This window comes from Tenebrio molitor, chromosome 8, assembly GCF_963966145.1.
Source record: "Tenebrio molitor chromosome 8, icTenMoli1.1, whole genome shotgun sequence".
Lineage (NCBI taxonomy): Eukaryota > Metazoa > Arthropoda > Insecta > Coleoptera > Tenebrionidae > Tenebrio > Tenebrio molitor.
This window is the reverse complement of record NC_091053.1, coordinates 15637865-15656896: the sequence shown is the minus strand read 5'-3', so window position 1 is coordinate 15656896 and position 19032 is coordinate 15637865. Positions and strand designations below refer to the sequence as shown.

Genomic DNA, 19032 nt, shown 5'->3' with positions numbered 1-19032 from the left:
GCTTACCAAGAAAAACCACATAAAGAATATTGCTTAATGAAATAAATTAAAGGCATGAACTGTACAAATCCAACTACTGAATGGAAAGTCATTTCTAAAAACAATTCTTTAGGTTTTGGGTTGACCGAAGGTTTAGGGAGTTGCCCTCTCTCATAATCGTATCGTTCATCATCCAAATTTTCTTTGAGCCTTTATTTTCAAATAGTTTTTGAAATTTATCGCCGAACCATGCGCAAAGGAGCAAGATCACGATTACCACCTTACCGTTTGCAAACCCCCGTTTCACAGACGCAGAAAAATCACCCCGACGTGAAGCTTTATTTAAACAAAACGAGCGTCACGTCTTTCGGGGTGTAACGTTTAACACATCCAGATTGTGTTGGAATTTAGGAAATATTTCGCGGCCGCGTATCCAGCCTGAATACTAAGTAAAGTGGTGCGAACAGATTCGTTTGAATAAGTTATTAAGTGGTGTATTAGCGGCCCGTACGAGCGCGGAATTTATTTCGCGGTCGTGATGCAACGTTTCTTTGTCGGTTTGTTCGCGGAGAAATCTGTCTAGATGTTGTTTTTTGGAAATTTTCGTCGGGAAATCCGTCCGATTTCAGTTTCGCGTGTTTGAGCGTAAAAATGTGGCGCAGATGACGTCGCGGCCTCAATAAATAATGATCCACGCCATTTGCAATTTAATTTCTGAAAGGTCAAAGTTCCGCGAGTCGATGGTTCGTGTGTGTGTGCGGATGGTTATTATAATAATTAACTGCAACCGCACCGATGTTTGTACTAAAACGATAAAAATCGGTCTCGGGTTGGCAACACTGGAGGAAATGGTTTTGGTGTCGTTTGAAATGGAGAAACTGTGAAATAAAGGGGTTGAAATAAATTTCTGTTGTTGTTATTGGTCGACGGAAAGAAAGGAAGTGAGAAAATGTTGCGTGCAATGTCGGCGAAAATTTCGGATATTTTGACAGGTGTAGATTGATATAAGGAGCGACATTAGTGTCATGTTCGCTGTAACTAATTGTTTAATTACAAATTAATTGCGATTAATTCCCACGTACATCAAAACTGCGTGTTCAGCCAATCAGAGCGCTTGCGTTCATCTAATCAAAAATGTTTATCGCGATAAAAACCTCCTACTACTCTGTCATCTGTCAAAAGTGATTAAAATTGCATGCTACTCCTGTCAGATTCTCAAATTGTTTTTAATAATTGTATTATAAATAAATAATTACCTAACGTTAAAGTTTGTATTCTGGAATTAATCTTGCCAAAAATAACACGACCTAATTTTTTATAACTTTTTCAGTTAAAAATTTTTGCTTTAGACAATTTTACTCGTTGATATTTGGGCATTTTTATTCAACGGTTAAACCCTCGAGCTAAAGCTCTTGGGCCTAACCAGAATGAAAATGCCCAAATTCAACTCGTAAAATTGTCAAAGCAAAAAGTTCTCGTAAATTGAAAAATTTATCGGATAAAAAAATTAGGTTTCGTTATTTTACCTTCGATTAAAACGGTCTCACCCAAAGCTGCTAGAATAGTAAAGTTTAGTATCTCATTTTGTTTAATTAATTAATTTAATTAGTAAAAATTAAGACTGATGGACACATTTTTGGTAATGATAAAGGTAAATCGATTATTTAATAAACGAATGCACGTTTAAATCTCCTTTGAGACATGATTGCTAATTAAGTAATTAAGATGAAAGTGATTATAATTAATTAATAAAATTGTACTTCAGTTTGAAGATTCTAATTGCAACAAGCTAAGTGTACGCACAATTTAAATTAGCGCTAAGTTATCTTATTTAATTATTGAAGTGTCCATAAATCGAATAAATTATTGCTAAGCTAGGTTGTTTTGTTTTAATTAATTAAAATAAATTGGAATTAATCAGTAAAATATTCAGAGATGCACTTTTATCTCTTTTTTTATTGGGGTATAGTATTAATCGAAATTTTGGGATTAAATTAATTAATCATTGTAATAAATTAGGGAAAAGTAATAATTTTATCGAATTAGTTAAAAATGTATTCAAGTTTCTTCTCAAATTAATATGAGTTTTGAACATTTAAATTATTTCCCTAAAAACTAAAAGATAAGATCATTTCGGAGAAACTGAAAAATTGTGAAACTATAGTCAAATTATTATGTACAGTTCGAGACACGGAATATAGGGCATCACTGTCAATATACTGTCAAAAAATGTAAAATAGGCTTTACATTATTAACCTCAATTTTACCGTTTGCGACGATTTTGATTGACATGCGATTGAGGTGATAGAAAATAAGTTTTAAAATGTGACTTTTGAATGTCACGTTGACAATAAAGAGTGATTTACATCGCAATTTTTTGAAGTGACAGCAAAATGATGCCCGGAATTCCGTGTCGCTAACTGTACATTTGCCGTTATTATCGATTATCCATAAATCAGGTTTTGTTCATATTCACAAATAAAAATAAATTGGTGGTTACCATGTTTTTCGAACCATCGGGTATATTAAGCTCATCACTTATAAGTTATAACGGGTGTTTTTTTAAATTTGGCGTCGAAGTTGGCGTTGAAGAGTCGATTTTGAACGCACCACCGGATTACAATTTTGATCAGCTGTTTAAATCTAACCTCACTTTTTGAGTGTTTTTAAGACGAGTGGTTCGTTCACAATCAACTCTTCAACACCAATTTCGACGCCAAATTAAAAAAAAAAAACATCTTAATAACGAGTACACTATATTAAAAGTCGTTTACTTATTTATAAAATTATATCATTCTAAGTAATTATATTCGAAAGAGATTAATTTTGTACAATTAGTAAGCATTTTAAATTTGAATGACAAATTGTACTCTGAATAATTATTTGCATTCATAATTTTAAGAACTGACCTGTTAAATTAAGTTGAAATATTTTTTTAATGAATTGATTAAGTAACTGATTAATTAAATTATACTATAATGTACTTTTGAACCATTTAAGCATTTTTTAGCCGACTAGTAAATTTAGTAAAGATTAATTTAAATTTAACTAATTAGTAAAATGCAAGTATTTCGTATGTTTTTGACTTTTCTCGAATAATTTCTAATATAGTTGTGGTGCTACTAAAATAATCTTAATTGTAGTTGTCTAACGCAAATTTTTTTAGCATTGATTTAAGAATCTTCGACAGATAGAAATCTCCGTTAGTGTGATATAAATTAGTGATGTAATTAGTCGAAATTAGTGTGTTAATAATAATTAATAGTATTATCCGTAATAGTGTATGTACTCCGGCAAAATTGCCGTGCCGCCGGGTGGAGGTGGGATAGTATTAATTCCCATTTAGTATTAATGCACATACTCGTATGATTCATGTACATTCGACAATCGCAAAGTCAATTATATAATTAGTATATGATTAACCACCACCGCTTTATGTTTTTACTCGGAAATGATTTGATGATTTTCTTTGTCTACCTGCCAATTTGACTAATTAGTAAAAAATGATTTTTTGTCAGTATTACCTAATTTCACGAGTCATGTACAATTTTAGCGATTCGAAGGAGTTGCAATCGTGGATAGACACCATCAATTTTGTGTGCGCCAGTTTCTCTGCAGCCCCCCTCGAAGCGGCCGTAGGATCGCAGAAGAAATTCCAAAGGCCCCTCTTGCCGTGCAGTCACACTAAACTGAACATGGCAAGTGACCTGTTTTTACCAATTTCTCGAGAGACAACCTCACGACTGTGTTACAGAGGGAACAGCTGAGAGATCACGAGGAGAGAGTACTTAGACTGGAAGCGGAACTAGAGGAACATCGAAAATCACCCCCGGAAAAAGGTTCTAAATCTCTAGTGGTGCAGAATTACAAAGAGAAGGAAGCTTATCTAAATTTCGAGGTAAGAGGAGCGTGTTGCCTGTCGCCATTTTGTCCTGAGTTCTCGGCCATTTTGTCACGAGTTCGTCGCCATTTTTAAATGACTTGTTGCAGGTGAAGCGCTACAGGACATACTCTTACATGCTGCGCTCGCGGATGGCCCAGTACACGGAGCACGTCGTCAGTCTGGTGGAGAACAGCATCGGCGAGGTGGACGAGGCCACGGGGGTCACACTGATGGACGGGCCCTCAGGCGGGATAGTCCCGCCCCCGATTCCCGACAGGCCGTCGCCCCCCACGAATAGGTATAGTTACAGACAGGCTATTTACAATCGAAACATGCTCAACGGTGATGCTGATATAGGCTGACGGGTCATGGGGGTGTTCTCGGCATGCGTGCTTTGACAGTAAATGTCAGTAAATCTCATGAGTTGAAGAATTTTTGTTGTGTACAACAAGACAACGCCCCAAGGTCACATAAATCAGAGAGAAAGCAACACCGCGCTCGTAGATCGGTCCGCACGGGACGCAAGTGTCACCTGTCAAAGTGAGTCGCGACTGTCGCTTGTCCGATCGAAACGTCTCGAGTGACAGCTGAGAGTCGTGCGGGTCGATCTGCGAGTCGATTTTCACACGTCACGACCAACTCGTCCCTCCGATTTACTTGATCTGCTCGCGACTTGGTTTCTTGCGTTGTACGCAGCAAAAGCGTGTTGTAATGAGTTTGAAACTTGGCTTCTTTTCTATGATTTTTTTTATTCCATGTGGTATATGGCAACTAACAGTGAGGCTTATTTTGAAATGTCGCTGAAACTGTGGACTATTGGTGGCTTTTGTTCGTTTTATTTTATTTTTATCATTTGGTTGTCAAGAGATGTACTTTTTGGTCGATTGTTACCGAAAATATCATTCATTGAAGAGTCGGATCCACGAGACGAGACGATGATGCCAAAAAACATAAACCGAGTACGATTCAATGAATCATATTGACAATAAATTATTGTGTACTTTACATATTTATTTTTTGCGTTGTATCCAGGTCATTTCTTTATTGTTGTTGTGGCGGTGGTGATGGTCAAGTACAGGAATGGCTTGTTTGAGAGCACCTCTGGATATTTCAAATCTTGTAATTAGTTACGATTCTCTACAAATACAAACGTTAGAAATCAAAAAAAGTAAATAAAGTTAATTACATAATGTCGAGTGCACCTAACTCTAGCGTACTCTTAGAGAGTGACAGATGAATCATTCCAATAATTCTATCTTCCAGTGACTATTCCAGAAGTATTATTTTTTAAATTTGTATGTGTGTCAACTGTTGATCTGTAAGTATTAGTAGAGTTTTCAAATTAGAAATTCGTTTTCACTTCTCGGTACGAAGTTTCTTCGGTGCAAACCGCGGCACGGGGGCTCTCTCTTGGCGACCGCTCAAAAGTGAGGTTATGTTCCAATTTCTCCATCAATTCCAATCTTTCTAAAATTTACGAAGCGCCAGAACTGGAATTAACAAATCGCGACGTGTTGTTGAAAATCATTTTTGTTGTCGCAGTGGAATTTGAAAGTCAAAAAAATTGCAAAGTGAGGTTAGAACCGTTAATTACCAGTGCAAATATTTGGATTTTTACAATTGAATCGGTTAAATAAGGATCTTCGGTAGGAATATAGTGTGGTTAAGGAGAATTTCGAATTGCTATGGAATTTGTAGATTCGGTAAATACAATAGAAAATTGTAGAAAAGTGAGGTTAGTACCGAGAAGTATGTGTTCTTTTTGTGCAAATATTTTCAATTTCATAATTTAATCGGTGAAATACGTATCTTCAGTAGGAATGTATTAGTATAATGACTAAATTTTACAGTGAAATTCAAATAAAAAAGTTGAGGTTATGTAGCCGACTTTTATTATGTAGTTTCAAAAAAAATCCAAAAAATTGGCACAAGCTTGCATTTACTTTCTGTTTTATTTCACTGTTCTTTTGACAAAACTTTATATTTTAGTTCCACTTGGACATTTTAGTGAAAATAATGCAATACCTAGTAATATATAGGGTTATTATTCAAAAAAAATCCACAGGCGCATGAAACTTATTAATGACGTGTACGCATTTCTTTTACATAATTTCAATAACTCTCTTATGTTAGATCATCACAGAAATACGTTTTCAGACAAGTTTGTCAATCTTTTTATTTTTGAGTGTCACAAAAGTCTGCAAGGTATTTCTTTGATAACTGCATGCGCCGATACGTGCTTTAGCATCGTGTACATATTTTTTAAAGAGTAAATATTAGTTAAAGAAATCATCGACAAAGTGAACTCTACGATTTTTGCACAATCCGAAGATTTCAGTTTTAAAAACGAACAAAAAATGACGTGTTGTAATTGTTCTATAAAAGTGATACAATGCGTACAGCGTTTGCACAAGCTTAACGGTCATTTATAATCACTTTCTACGTCTACAAAGTATACAAACAAATCTGAAATTAGTCGGTCGTGCGCAGTCGGTAAATTTAACTATCGAACTGACATCATTCATTTGTCATGGCAAGAATAGAACGTAAATAGAAAAATAAATAAAATCTGTCGAATGCAAATGTTTAGATCTTGACCTAGGACCGGGAGGGTTCAAGGTCCCGGATGTGTACCGAGTTTGTTCACCTCTTTGTGAATTTGGTGGTCGTCAGCAGAGGTCGTCGTGTCGGTTTGTAGTACGGCAACGTTGCCAACGCGGCTCGATGAAATCCCCAAGTGCAATTTCGGTTGGTTTTAGATCCGTTAGGGTGAAAATTTGTAGCGACAGATCTGTAAGGGTAAAAGTGCACTCAAACAACAGCGAAAGCATGGAGTAACCTATACAAGTAAAATAGTGTTAGGGGCTGTGAAAATATAAATTATGAGTATGATTATATAGGGACGATGTCACCTTAGAACAAACCATAGGATATAAGATGTATAGCTAATTATCATTGTATACCTATTTATGTTGTTACTTGACATGTTAAATCGTTTTCAATCGGATATAGCTGATGAAATATTAAAGTCTATAATAAACAATTATTTAAATTAATTCGTTTTTTTAGGTGTAGTTTTTCTGTGCACATTACTTACTTCCCCAAACGTGAATTAGCTCCTTAAGGTTGGTGTCAAATCTTTTTCCTGCCATCTAACATCTGTACATACAACTACACGTTTTGACAGTTTTACATGCAAGTGACGAGCAATACTAACAGTGTGTCTAGCTTGGTCGAGGCGCTGATTGGTCGGAATGGCTTGGCTTGTTTGAGTAGTGCATGCCGGTAGAGGGCATCGTTTGTTGGCTTCTTCACAAACACACACTAGTTTATTTATTTATCGAGTTTTCTAGGTTAAGATAAATGTTACTAATTTTCATTTAATTGCATGTCGTGTAGGAGAGGTCCGGAATGAATATTGAAGCAATGTACTTCACAAATAAAAGCGTTGTACCGATTGTGCAATAGAAGATATTGGATATTTCAAAATTTGTTTTTATCTTAAAAGGAAGATGACGAGGTGAGGTGTAGCAACGTTTACTGTTTTATCATTTTACCAAAGAAAATTAATATCGAAAGAAAATTATCACATGGCTTTGCAACTTTATGTATAAAGTGTAGCTTTTATGTAAATTTTTATTTTAAATACACTATTCTTATTTATGTATATTATTGATTGAATAAAAGACCAAATGTTTATACCCAGCGCAGTCGCACCACTAGTACAGAGACTAAGATCCTGTTCCTTTCCACTCGTGTTTAGATCTCTAGGGCCGGGGAAACTTCCCCTTTTGTTCTGTTATACTTTACAACTCCATGTAAATATTAACTGAATGATAGTTTTCGTACAGCATGATCAGATGGATTAATACAAATTGACTTTTTGTTAAGTTTTCGTTTTTTCAAATTGTTATTGGATGTAGATGTAATACGCAACTCTGCAATGCTGCATGTTTACAAAAATGTAACTTCACCAGTGCCTAAAGTGAGGTACACACCGATTACCGTTATATTTTCAATAAAGTAACAAATCCGATCTGGTTTTTTAATACTCGACCACGTCAAGCGAACTAGCGTCAGTTTTGACATTCCCGAAAAGATTTCTACCTCGCCGTTTCAGTTGTAGATTTGATTTAATTTGATTTTTTACAGTAGTTTTCGAGTAAAAAAATGACAATCTTTGCCAAGCATTAAGTTGCGATAGTGTAATAAACGCCGTAAATTTGTTTTGCTATGTTTTGAATACATTTTATGTTTCTTTCGTGCAATTGTACCTGAGCTTTGCTGCTTGACAGTATTTTATTAACAGCAGAAAAATTGTTCAGTCACTAAAGTGAAGGATATGTGTTCAGTAATGTCATTTGCTTACTTACGTATTGGTCAAGGGTTAAGTAACCATGCCTAAATAAAAACCTAAGTAATTTTTGCTATTCACTCATTTTTTGGGGCAACAAAAGAAGTCGCTTTGGTAAGTATTCACAATTATTTCACATTGTTATAGGATAAAAAGTAAAGAGAATCGTGTCTTTGTGACGTCATAGTTACTGGAAGCATCAAGTACACCACGATTCTCAATAAAATATGAACAGGTTACGCTTGTTTATACTATTTTTTAATATATAGGTGGTTAATGATGTTTTAGAGTTGAAGGTATCATGTAATGGAACGTATTCTTGGTTCTTAGTGTCATTTAGGAACGTACTCTTTCGAACTAAGTGACGCTTTTTGACAAGTGACAGCTGTAAACAAGTTCAAACTTGTAACCTCAAAACATATCAAGTGCTGTGATAATTTATTTATTTTTCAGTAATATATGTATATAAGTGATTGTTTTAATTGAAGTGAACAGAAGCATGAAAGGAAGCGATTTATTTTTCTCCGAAATACGTTAGGGATACCATGAATGATACCTTTGACAACTGCACCTTTAGCAACTTCGACAATTACGTGTTGGATGTATCGAACGTAAAAAACGCCACAAAAGGCCCACTCGAATTAGAGAAGTCTCAGTCTGTTACAAAAAGCGACGTCTCATTTGATGACTCATTATTTTTGAACACCCAACTGCTCACGCTGCTGAAAGACAACGAAGATTCATCTAGTCAAACCATTTGTAATGGAAATAATCCGCCCTTAGAAAATAAAGCGACGAAATTGTCACAAAACTGTAAGAATGGTGATTTAAGTGAGGAAAAAGACTGCCACCCTGAAGTACGCAACACAAATGATTCGCTCCAGGATGACATGTTCAATGAGCCCCCAAGTACGATCCCCAAATCGCGAGACTGTATCAACGGGGACGATTTATTCAACCAGACAGCCCCCAACGCGTCTCCGCCGACCCTTCCAAAATCCTGCGCCTCTTCGTCTCGCCAACTGTCATCATGGGGGTTGCCACGATCCATCCTGGAAAAATACGCCGCCCGCAAGATTTCCACTATGTTCCCGTGGCAAGTGGAGTGTCTTAACAACCCGAAAATCCTCAAACATCACGCCAATCTAGTCTACTCGGCCCCCACGTCGGCGGGCAAGACCCTAGTTGCGGAGATCCTCGCGATCAAGACGGTCCTCGAGCGGCGAAAGAAAGTCCTTTTTATCCTCCCCTTCGTGTCAGTGGTACGCGAGAAGATGTTCTACTTCCAGGACATCTTCAGCGGGAGCGGGGTCCGTGTCGAGGGATTCATGGGGTCGTACAACCCCCCTGGGGGCTTCCAGTCGGTCCAATTCGCCGTGTGCACCATCGAAAAGGCGAACAGCTTGGTCAACAATTTTTTACAAGAAGGGAGTCTGGGCGAGATCGGGGCGGTGATCATTGACGAGATGCACCTGTTAGGGGAGCCCAACAGGGGGTACTTGTTGGAGTTGTTGCTCACGAAGCTGAGATACGTGTCTTTGAGGGATGATCATGTGGACATGCAGATTATAGGGATGTCAGCGACACTACCCAATCTGGGGGTCCTGGCGAAATGGTTGGACGCGGAGTTGTACGTGACCGACTTCAGACCGATCCCCCTGTACGAACAAGCGCAGATCTGTGGTGCCCTTTACGATAACAAGTTTAATCTCGTCAGAAAACTGAGCCCCCTACCGGAATTAGAAACCGACACCGACAACATCCTCCAGTTGTGCATCGAGACGATTAGTGCCAACTGCTCGGTCCTCATCTTTTGCCCCACCAAGAACTGGTGCGAAAACCTGGCCCAGCAGATTGCGTCGGCTTTTTTGAGGTTAGGAAGTGGCAAAAGTAACAAGGTAGGAAATGACATAAGTAACATCGGACAGGAGTTGAGGCGTCAACTCAAGCCCGAACCGATCGGCGAAGTCCTAGAGCAACTCCGCTTCTGTCCCGTCGGCTTGGATGGAGTTTTACGCAAGACTGTTTCTTTCGGGGTGGCCTTCCACCACGCAGGGTTGACCCTAGACGAGCGCGACATCGTCGAGGCCGCGTTCCGAAACGGAGTCGTCCGAGTGTTGGTGGCGACATCTACTCTGTCCTCCGGAGTGAACCTTCCGGCCAGGAGGGTGATCATACGGTCGCCCCTCGCCCACGGAAAACCCTTAGACTCTTTAACTTATCGACAGATGATCGGGAGGGCCGGCAGAATGGGGAAAGACACCTCGGGAGAGAGCATTCTGGTGTGTCAAAAGAACGACGAGCAGATCGCGAGGAGTTTGATGTGTCAACAACTGAGACCGATCGAGAGTTGTCTGGAAGAAGGAAAGTTGAAACGCGCCATCCTCGAGATCGTGGCGAGCGGAGTTGCGTCGTCGCCTCGAGACGTCGAGTTGTTCACCAAGTGTACTCTCTTGGCCCAGAGCGACAACTTCGACAGTCCGATCAAGGAGGCGTTGGAGTTTCTGGTGACCAATGAGTTTCTCCGGTTGCAAGACGGGACGGGACAATACGTCGCGACATCACTCGGACGAGCGTGTCTGTCCTCCTCGATCCCTCCCGAAGATGGACTGTCTCTATTTACGGAACTGGAGAAGGCGCGACAGTGTTTTGTTCTAGAGACGGAACTCCACCTCATCTATCTGGTCACTCCGTACAGTGCTTGCCACCAGTGGGGCAATCTAGACTGGATGTTCTATCTGAATCTGTGGGAGAAACTCCCCGCCAGCATGAGAAAAGTCGGGGAGTTGGTGGGAGTACGCGAGAGTTACATAGTGGGCGCCACCAGAGGCAAACCCCAAACCAACACGTCCAAACTCTACCACAAGTACCTCGTCCACAAGCGATTCTTCGTGGCTCTGGCTTTGCAAGACTTGGTCAACGAGCGCCCCCTGTCGGAAGTGTGCGCGAAATTCAGCTGCAACAGGGGCATGCTGCAGTCGCTGCAACTCACCGCGTCCACTTTCGCGGGGATGGTGACGTCGTTCAGCAAACAGTTGGGCTGGTCCAGTGTGGAAATCCTCATCTCGCAGTTCCAGGATCGGTTGCACTTCGGGGTGAGTCGCGACCTGCTCGATCTGATGCGGTTGCCGATTCTGAACGGGAAGAGCGCGAGGGCGCTTTACGACGGCGGCTTGCAGACCGTGATACAACTGGCCAACTCCGAAATCGGCACCATCGAGAGCGTGTTGAGCAAAGTTGTGCCGTTCGAGAGTGGGAAAATGAGGGACGGGGAGTCGGAGTTCGGGCTGAAGGAGAGGAACAAGTTCAGGAATATATGGATCACGGGGAGGGAGGGGTTGACCGAGAGGGAGGCGGCGGAGGTGCTGTTGACCAGCGCCAGGGAGTTTTTGAGGGTCGAGATGGGGTTGAAGGAGGCGAAATGGAACAACTCTGGGGGTACTAGCGGGAATGAGGAGTTGAGTAGAGAAGGGGAGGAGCAAAAGGCTGATTGTGGAGGTGCGTCAAGTCCTTTGGGGGCAGAAAATGGCGACCAAAAGGATGATGTGAAGTTGAATGTTTCTGTTTCTGGAGGTGTGTCAAGCCCTGTGGGGGTGGAAAATCGTAATGGTTGCAAAAGTATACCAGATTTGATGGTTTCTAACGGGAAACTGAAGAGTCTGAATATTTCTGATTCTTCTGATATCTTCAGTCCATTGAATTCCTCCGTTTCGAGAGTCGGAGGAAAAGATTTCAAAGAGCAGTTGAATGTTTCTGGTATCTCTGACGTGTTTAGTCCTTTGAGGCAACAAAACAGCCACACCAATCCCAACGTGACGTCAGACGGCAGCTTGTTTGAAACCAGCATTGGTGAAACTCCTTCAAGGTTGAACACAGCGACTAGAAACACTTCTAGAACCAGTCTGAACTCCTCTGGTGATTTCGTAACGACTTCGCAAGACGAGAGTTACTTCTCATTCAGAGAAAACACTCCCAGAGTGTCGAGAAAGCGACCAAAAACGGGCAAAGAAAACAGATTCCTACTCCAGATGCAGAGTCCAAGAAAGAAGAAGAAAATTTCAAACGAGTCCAGTTTGAACGAGATTGAAACAGTTGACGTGTGCAGTCACGACGAGCTGTTCAAAGTGTTTTGTGGTGAAGCAAAGAGAGAAGAAATGATCTCTCTGGCGGTCGTTTGTAGTCCAAGAGAAGAAAAGACAAGAACGATTGGGCTAACTCCTGATCCCGGTCTAGACACTCGAGACAAATTTGTTTACAAGAATCGAAAAGTAGACGGGTTTGCGATGTTTTGGGGCGGGTCCACCACGTACTATCTAGATTTGTCCAAAATGGAGAAGTGTGTCGATTTCGTCAAGCTGTTGCTCTCCAACAAACACCTGACAGTCACCATGTTCGATTGCAAAGAGCAGATTAAAGTGTTGAAGAGGTGTTGCGAGGTAGAGTTTTGTGCCAGAACAGAAGATCCGAAAGTTGGAGTTTGGCTTTTGGAACCTGAAGGACGGGAGAAGAGCTTCCAGGAGATGGTAACACAAAAGAAGAGTCGAAATTCTTGTTCGTAGAGCATTGTTTACAGGTCCAAACGTATTGTCCAAACCTTTCTGGTGTCTCACAGTTGTGTGGGTTGAGTAATGGGATAGAGAGTCCTTCGTTGAACCTTCACTCTTCGGTCCAGTCCAAAACGAGGTCTTGCGTCGAGTCTTTCGTGACTTGGCACTTGACCAAGGCGGTCAAACAGGAATTGAAGGACCAAAACCAAAAGCTTCTTGGTGTCTATGGTAGTTAATTTGAGCAGCAATTGGGCACAATGACATTGGAAGTTTTAGCAACCGAGATGTCTTGTTTGCGGAGCTTGGCCCGGATGGAGTTGGTGGGCGTTGGTGTGGACGTGGCCAAGCTAACCCACCTGGGGCAGACTCTACACCACGAACAAATGAGCATCGAGAGAAAAGCGTACACTTTGGCTGGTCGTCGCTTTTCGTTCACGTCCTCCAGAGACGTGGCCAAAATTTTGGGTTTGTCCAAAGGGCAGAAGGTCAGCACCAGGAAGCAGATCTTGGAGAAAAATGACAACCCGGTCGCTGGTCTGGTGCTGCAGTGGCGCAAAATCAACTGTACCATCACCAAGATGGTACAACCGTTGATCCGGTCCGTGGAGAAGGACCGGATTCATGGTTGCTGCGTGGTGCACACCGCCACCGGCCGCATCACCATGCACGAGCCCAACTTGCAAAACGTCGCCAAAAATTTCGACGTGGAAGGGATGAAGGTCAGTTGTCGGGACGCGTTCGTTCCGCGGGAGGGTCACGTGTTGGTCTCCGCCGACTACTGCCAGTTGGAGTTGAGACTGTTGGCGCACCTCTCGCAAGACGAGTTGCTTTGCAGGATAATGCGAAGCGAGGGAGACGTGTTCAGGTCGGTGGCGGCCAAATGGAACAACATCGAAGAGGAGCAGGTAAGGGGAGATCGAGTGGATTCAGGTGTATAAGAATTGGGTGCAGGTCACGGACGACTTGAGGCAACACTCCAAGCAAATCTGCTACGGGATCATCTACGGCATGGGGAGCAAAACTCTGTCGGAGCAGCTGTCCATAGATGAGACACGAGCTGCGGTGTTTATGGAGACGTTCAAAGGTGCGTATCCGGGGGTGAAGAGGTACCTCCAAGAGGTGGTGGAAGGGTGCAAGGAAAACGGGTTCGTGGAGACTTTGGCCGGGAGGAGGAGGTATCTGCCGCACGTCGACCACAGAAGTGTCGCCGTCAGAAGTAAGTTTTGGTTGTTTTGCGACCGTTTGATAGTGGTGGGTCGCAGGTCAAGCTGAACGGCAAGCGGTCAATACCACCATCCAGGGGTCGGCTGCGGATGTTGTGAAGAGGGCGATGGTTGTCCTCGAGGAGAAGTGCGGGTCGATAGAAGGGAAGCCCGAGCTGATTTTGCACTTGCACGACGAATTGCTCTACGAAGTGTCGAAGAGTAGTCTCAAGAGTTTCGTCGCCGTTTTGAGGAAGAGCATGGAGGAAGCGGTAAAACTGTCGGTTCCGTTTCCGGTCAAGGTCAAGACTGGGCCCTCGTGGGGCCAGCTCGCCGAGTACAAAATGTGATATTTTACTTTTCTATTTATTGTTCGATTTCTGACATTGTGTTTACATTTCGGAGAGTGATTAGCAGGTTTTTATTTATACATTTTTAACTTACCAACTCTGTATATTTTGCTTCTGGTACTGGATGCGTTATCTACTCTGTATATTGTGCCACTCCTTTATTTTGTATATTTAGGTATATTCAATTCACGATTCATACGTTTACAATTATATTTAAACAACTTTTACTGCGTTTTTACCTATTTTTTCGACACCTGTCACGTACTAGCTACTACCAACATAAACCTCCTCCGACTAAAATCCCCAGCAAACTCTTAAAATTCGTCTTTATTTCTATTTTACATTAGACACAATTCGAACAATATTAAAATAACTTATCCACGATACTGTAAACCTAATCCTCTGCGACCTCCTGCGCTGGCGCCTCTTCCACCGGTTCGCTCGTCGTCGCCACCTGTATAACTTCTTCGTTTTGCGCAACTTCCGTCTCTTGGTGCGTTTGAACCTGCTCGAGGTGCGCCTGGAGTTGCTTGATCTGCGCTTGCAACTCCGCGTACTTGTTCTGCAAGCCTTTCTCCCTCTCCATCTGTCGGTTCACGTCTTCCGTCAGCGACTGAAACAGACCGTCAGCTCTCTCCTACTCACGATTCGGACTGTACTCACGTGTATCCTCCTGGGCAAAGCCGCCTTCTCCTGTTCTTGCAGAAACTTGAATGTGTTCAGCTCGAGGTGCGCTTGGTCGATTTGCTCGAAGTAGTCTTGGAGTTGCTTGATCAGCCCTTGGGCTCTGGACTGGTACCCTCCGGTCAGAATCTTCAGCTTCTTCTCCATCTTGGCCGCCTTCTTCGCCTCCCTTGCCATGTGGGACCTGTTCTGTTCCAGTCTCTTCTCAGCGGATTCCAACCGCTCCTTCTTGCTGACCAGATTGGCTCTGGTGTACTTGTTCAGATTGGGAACGAAAAGAACTTGACCCAGACACTCCTCCCAGACTTGGGTGTAGGCCTCGATGGGCAACTCCCCGTGACCCATGCCATACTTCACGACCTCCATCTCGCGTTTGAGTAGATGCTTCGCCATTTTCATCTCTTCTGATTTGAAGTCTTCGTAGGGGTGCTGCTCCAAGAAGGCGAGTTGCTGGGCGTGAGCTATCGCCGAGCGCTTAGTCTGAGTGGGAGTTGCATTCTTGAGGTTGTCGTATTGCAACATGGTCACCATCTCGCACTTGATCAACTCCTCGGCCTTCTGGAGGTCCGTCAAAGAATGACTCTCGTGGCTGGGTCTCAACACCGCCAAATTCACTTCTTGGGGTCTGGGAAAACTCCGCTGGATCACTTGCGACCTCATCGCCAACTCCTTCGCGGCTCTAACTCTCAGTTCTTCTTGAAGTCTCGCATCCACGTCAGCTTGGTCCTCGATTCTATCTTCTTGCATAACTTCCGTTCGCTCTTCCTCGTCGTGTTCCGGCACCACAATCTCGTAGTCGTTCTTCGGGACCGGAAGACTGTTCAAACTTAACTTCAGTTGTTCTTTCCGGGAGTTCTGGAAGGAACGGTGGGCTGCCGGAGTGTCCCCAACTTCTAGGCCTTCTTCCGGATTGATGTTCAACTTGTCTCTGACCGATGGGGTGAAGTTTCCTTGTCCCGCAACTACAACAGCGCCGCTTTTGGGAGTCATGAACCCTATACTCCCTGGAGTGTTGGCCCCGTCGCTCCTAGTCGACCTAAAAGGAGTCGCGAGGACCGTATTGGGAGTCGCTACGGTCAAAGCTTGCGGAAGAACTCCGCTGAAGTCGGAGTTGTGCAACGGTGTGTTCAGTCCACCTTTGAGAGGTGTGTCTACGTGCGTAAGCGCCATCACGTTTTGTGCTTCCTGCAGGATCCTGTCGGTTTGGGGGGCGGGAGTTCGCGGCGTCGCCGCCGCCTGTGGCGTCATCGTGTAGTCATTGAAAAGCGTGTCCGTCGAATCTATTCCACTTTCCGCCGCCACCTCCCTTGCCACTTCGCTCGCCTTGCCCAACTTCACCACTTGCTGGAGCTCCTGGTCGGAGATCTGCGGCTCCGGCAGCACCAACTTGGAGCGCTTCTTCGCCGGCTCTTGGTTCTGGAGCATCGCCTGTGGGATGTCGTTCTCTTTGCGCTGCTTCAGCTTCTGCTTGTCCTTACGCCTTTCGCGCTCCTCCTGTTCGCTGCGCAGCTCGCCGTCCAGGTGTTGTTGGCGCATCTTGTTGAAGTCGGGCGCCATCGGGTCGATCACCTCGGTGGAGGTGTCGTAGAAGCCTGAAGCGGGGCGCTTCTCGAACGGGATCTCCTCGTTGTAATCGACGCCGCGCTTTTTCTTGCGCCGCGAGTTCACCTCTATGCCGGCGGCGCGCAGCTCGCGCCGCTTTTGCAGGGCGGCGAGCCGGCGCGCTTCTTCGAGCTGTTTCTCGCGGGCTTTTCGCTTCGCCTTCTTGCCTTGGGTGTTCGCCAGACGAGCTCTAGCCTCGGACAGCATCTCCAGCTCTGCGTAACAAACATTTCAAAAGAATTACATTTATTATCCATCAACAATTCCATATGCATCTAATGTCACAGCTTTGACCAATCATATCGCAAGTTCACCCCACAGCCAATCACAATCGAGAACAAAATTCTAGGTTATGTTACTAACTTGACTCATTTAACCTAAACAAACAATATTTCTCGATGTTTTGACTCACCATCTTCGTCCATGTCCTTCGGGTCGGGCCTCGCCGGCTTGGTCTCCGGATTAGGATCAATCTCTCCAGGTTTGAGCTTCCTCGGGTCATCCGCAGCATCCTCACCCTCTTCCTTCTTCTGTGCCTGATCCAGCAAATATTCGTACCTTTCCAAACACTGAGCCGCTGTTCGCCCGATTATGGGGGCGATAGTTCTCCATTGCGTCGGCATCAGCTTGGCCAGATGCAACAACTTCTCATCTTCCTCTCTAGACCATTCAGTTTTCTTGATGCTAGGATCCAGCCACTCGAACCAGCGGGCCTTGCATTGTTTGGCGGATTTTCTGTGCAGTAAAGAAGCGATTCGGGACCACTGGTTCTTGCCATATTTCATAACAGCGGCTTTGAGGATTTCATCCTGAAAGTTTCTGGGTTAGTAAAAAAGACACAATTTTACTATTCCTACCTCAGTATTGCGCCAGACGCCGCCTTTTATCATGATACGCGGCATGTTTGCGAATGTTTGTAGCCGCCCCCGAACACAATAAGATCTACGAACACAATTCGTGAATTCCTATCGGAGTTTACCTAACCTCAAAAACCTCACAAGCGTCAAACAAGCAATAAGCAAATGACAATGTTCCGTTGTTGGGTTGGTATGCCTGGAAAAATCCTGAAACTCAAAAATTACAATTTTTGAGGGGGTTTACATAAGGGACTGTCTCCGTAAGTACAGTTCCTAATTATAAAATTACAAATTGAGTACAGTGCATAATTATAGTTTTGTCAACGGGACTGATTCGGTTCTCGGTTGAACTCTCAACTCTCATAACTGTCAACTGTCAGTTGTAGGTGACATTTACACAAAGACCAAAATCAAAAAATCAGCGATGTCCTTTGCCTTACGAGTGAAAACCAAATCGGGCCACCAAGTGATCAAATCCTTGACCCCCGAGCACACGATCAAGGATCTCAAAGTGCAGCTCTCCAAAGTGTCAAACATCCCCCAGGACAGGTTACATGTCTTATCAGGATACCCCCCAAAGGTCCTTGACATAACACAGGACAGTTTATTGTTGAACAAAAGTGGGTTGACTTCGGGGGAGACCTTAATCCTCGAGGAGAAAGCGCCTCCGCCCGTCCCAAAAGAAACCTCCAGCGCCCCTTCGCAAAACTTCAAATCGCACATAACGGAAAATGACTCAGATTATCCTGGTATATTAATGAAGAAAGTAGTACCAGCCGATAATTCTTGCCTGTTTAGTAGCATTTTTTTCGCTTTGAACGGACGATTAGACGAGAGCGGCACCGCCGCCCCATATATGAGACAAGTGATAGCGCAGACTGTGGCCAACGACCCTGAGATGTTCTCAGAGGGGATTTTAGGAAAGCCGAACACAGACTACTGTACTTGGATACAAGATGACAAGTCGTGGGGCGGCGCCATCGAACTGTCAATACTCTCCAATCATTATGGGTTCGAAATCGCCGTAGTGGACACGATCAACGCCATAATCAATCAATTTGGGGAGGACCAACACTACTCCTTGCGCATTTTCCTCATGTTCGACGGCATTCACTATGACCCCTTATTCCTAGAATCTCCAGATGTAAGTCACTTTTCATATTTTGATACTGCAATTAAGCTTTCATTGTAGGGTGGCAGCATCCAGACAATCTTCCCCACGGACGACGACAAAATCATGAGAGAAGCCGAAGAGTTGGCGCGAGAAGCCAACTCCAGTCGCCAGTTCACCGACGTCAACAAATTCACCCTGAAGTGCATGAACTGCAACATGCACTTGAGCGGACAGTTGCAAGCTCGGGAACATGCCCAAAGCACTGGACACATGAACTTTGGGGAGGTCTAGCGCTTTTTTAGAAACCACCACAGATTACCTCGATAGTTTAGAACTGTGACAGTGAAGACGATTTTGCATCCTGGGGCTAATTAATTAAATTGTATGTTTTCACTAAAAAACGATATCGAATTGTTCTAATTTATTAAGCAATAAATTATGTTAATTTCATAGGAGATTG

At 43.3% G+C, this 19032-nt stretch overlaps 4 protein-coding genes across 5 annotated transcripts in view; 3 read left to right on the top strand and 1 right to left on the bottom strand.

The window, feature by feature from the left end:
* Window positions 1–6918, top strand: part of Efa6 (Exchange factor for Arf 6) — a 77183-nt gene extending 70265 nt beyond the window's left edge. For both annotated transcript variants that reach the window (XM_069056088.1, XM_069056089.1), the window contains exons 12-15: window positions 3533–3677; window positions 3734–3877; window positions 3970–4160; window positions 6622–6918. In XM_069056088.1, the coding sequence (XP_068912189.1) occupies window positions 3533–3677; window positions 3734–3877; window positions 3970–4160; window positions 6622–6700 (559 nt within the window). In that variant the 3' untranslated portion in view covers window positions 6701–6918. The remainder of the gene's footprint in view (window positions 1–3532; window positions 3678–3733; window positions 3878–3969; window positions 4161–6621) is intronic.
* On the top strand, window positions 4226–14542 carry PolQ (DNA polymerase theta). Its single transcript, XM_069056087.1, has 7 exons — window positions 4226–5180; window positions 6932–6987; window positions 7262–12739; window positions 12790–12991; window positions 13040–13668; window positions 13715–13979; window positions 14026–14542. Exons 3-7 carry the CDS (start codon window positions 8762–8764, stop codon window positions 14313–14315), a joined length of 5364 nt encoding a protein of 1787 aa, XP_068912188.1. The 5' UTR covers window positions 4226–5180; window positions 6932–6987; window positions 7262–8761; the 3' UTR covers window positions 14316–14542.
* Window positions 14543–14624: 82 nt separating this feature from the next.
* Cdc5 (cell division cycle protein 21) lies at window positions 14625–17537 on the bottom strand. Its single transcript, XM_069056090.1, has 4 exons — window positions 17459–17537; window positions 17014–17410; window positions 14979–16816; window positions 14625–14928 (listed from the first exon to the last, which is right to left on the bottom strand). Exons 1-4 carry the CDS (start codon window positions 17501–17503, stop codon window positions 14710–14712), a joined length of 2499 nt encoding a protein of 832 aa, XP_068912191.1. The 5' UTR covers window positions 17504–17537; the 3' UTR covers window positions 14625–14709.
* Window positions 17538–17741: 204 nt separating this feature from the next.
* On the top strand, window positions 17742–19022 carry Yod1 (Yod1 deubiquitinase). Its single transcript, XM_069056092.1, has 2 exons — window positions 17742–18602; window positions 18651–19022. Exons 1-2 carry the CDS (start codon window positions 17883–17885, stop codon window positions 18861–18863), a joined length of 933 nt encoding a protein of 310 aa, XP_068912193.1. The 5' UTR covers window positions 17742–17882; the 3' UTR covers window positions 18864–19022.
* Window positions 19023–19032: the final 10 nt, after the last annotated feature.

Excerpts from the sequence above, each read along its gene's own strand:
- PolQ (XM_069056087.1), top strand. The coding sequence starts at position 8,762 with ATGAATGATACCTTTGACAACTGCACCTTTAGCAACTTCGACAATTAC. Across the intron at positions 12,992-13,039 it reads AAAGCTTCTTGGTGTCTATG|CAACCGAGATGTCTTGTTTG; the intron begins GTAGTTAATTTG and ends TGGAAGTTTTAG. Across the intron at positions 13,980-14,025 it reads CAGAAGTGTCGCCGTCAGAA|GTCAAGCTGAACGGCAAGCG; the intron begins GTAAGTTTTGGT and ends GGTGGGTCGCAG.
- Cdc5 (XM_069056090.1), bottom strand. The coding sequence starts at position 17,503 with ATGCCGCGTATCATGATAAAAGGCGGCGTCTGGCGCAATACTGAG. Across the intron at positions 17,411-17,458 it reads GCGTCTGGCGCAATACTGAG|GATGAAATCCTCAAAGCCGC; the intron begins GTAGGAATAGTA and ends AGAAACTTTCAG. Across the intron at positions 16,817-17,013 it reads GAAGGACATGGACGAAGATG|AGCTGGAGATGCTGTCCGAG; the intron begins GTGAGTCAAAAC and ends TTTGTTACGCAG.
- Yod1 (XM_069056092.1), top strand. The coding sequence starts at position 17,883 with ATGTCCTTTGCCTTACGAGTGAAAACCAAATCGGGCCACCAAGTGATC. Across the intron at positions 18,603-18,650 it reads TATTCCTAGAATCTCCAGAT|GGTGGCAGCATCCAGACAAT; the intron begins GTAAGTCACTTT and ends CTTTCATTGTAG.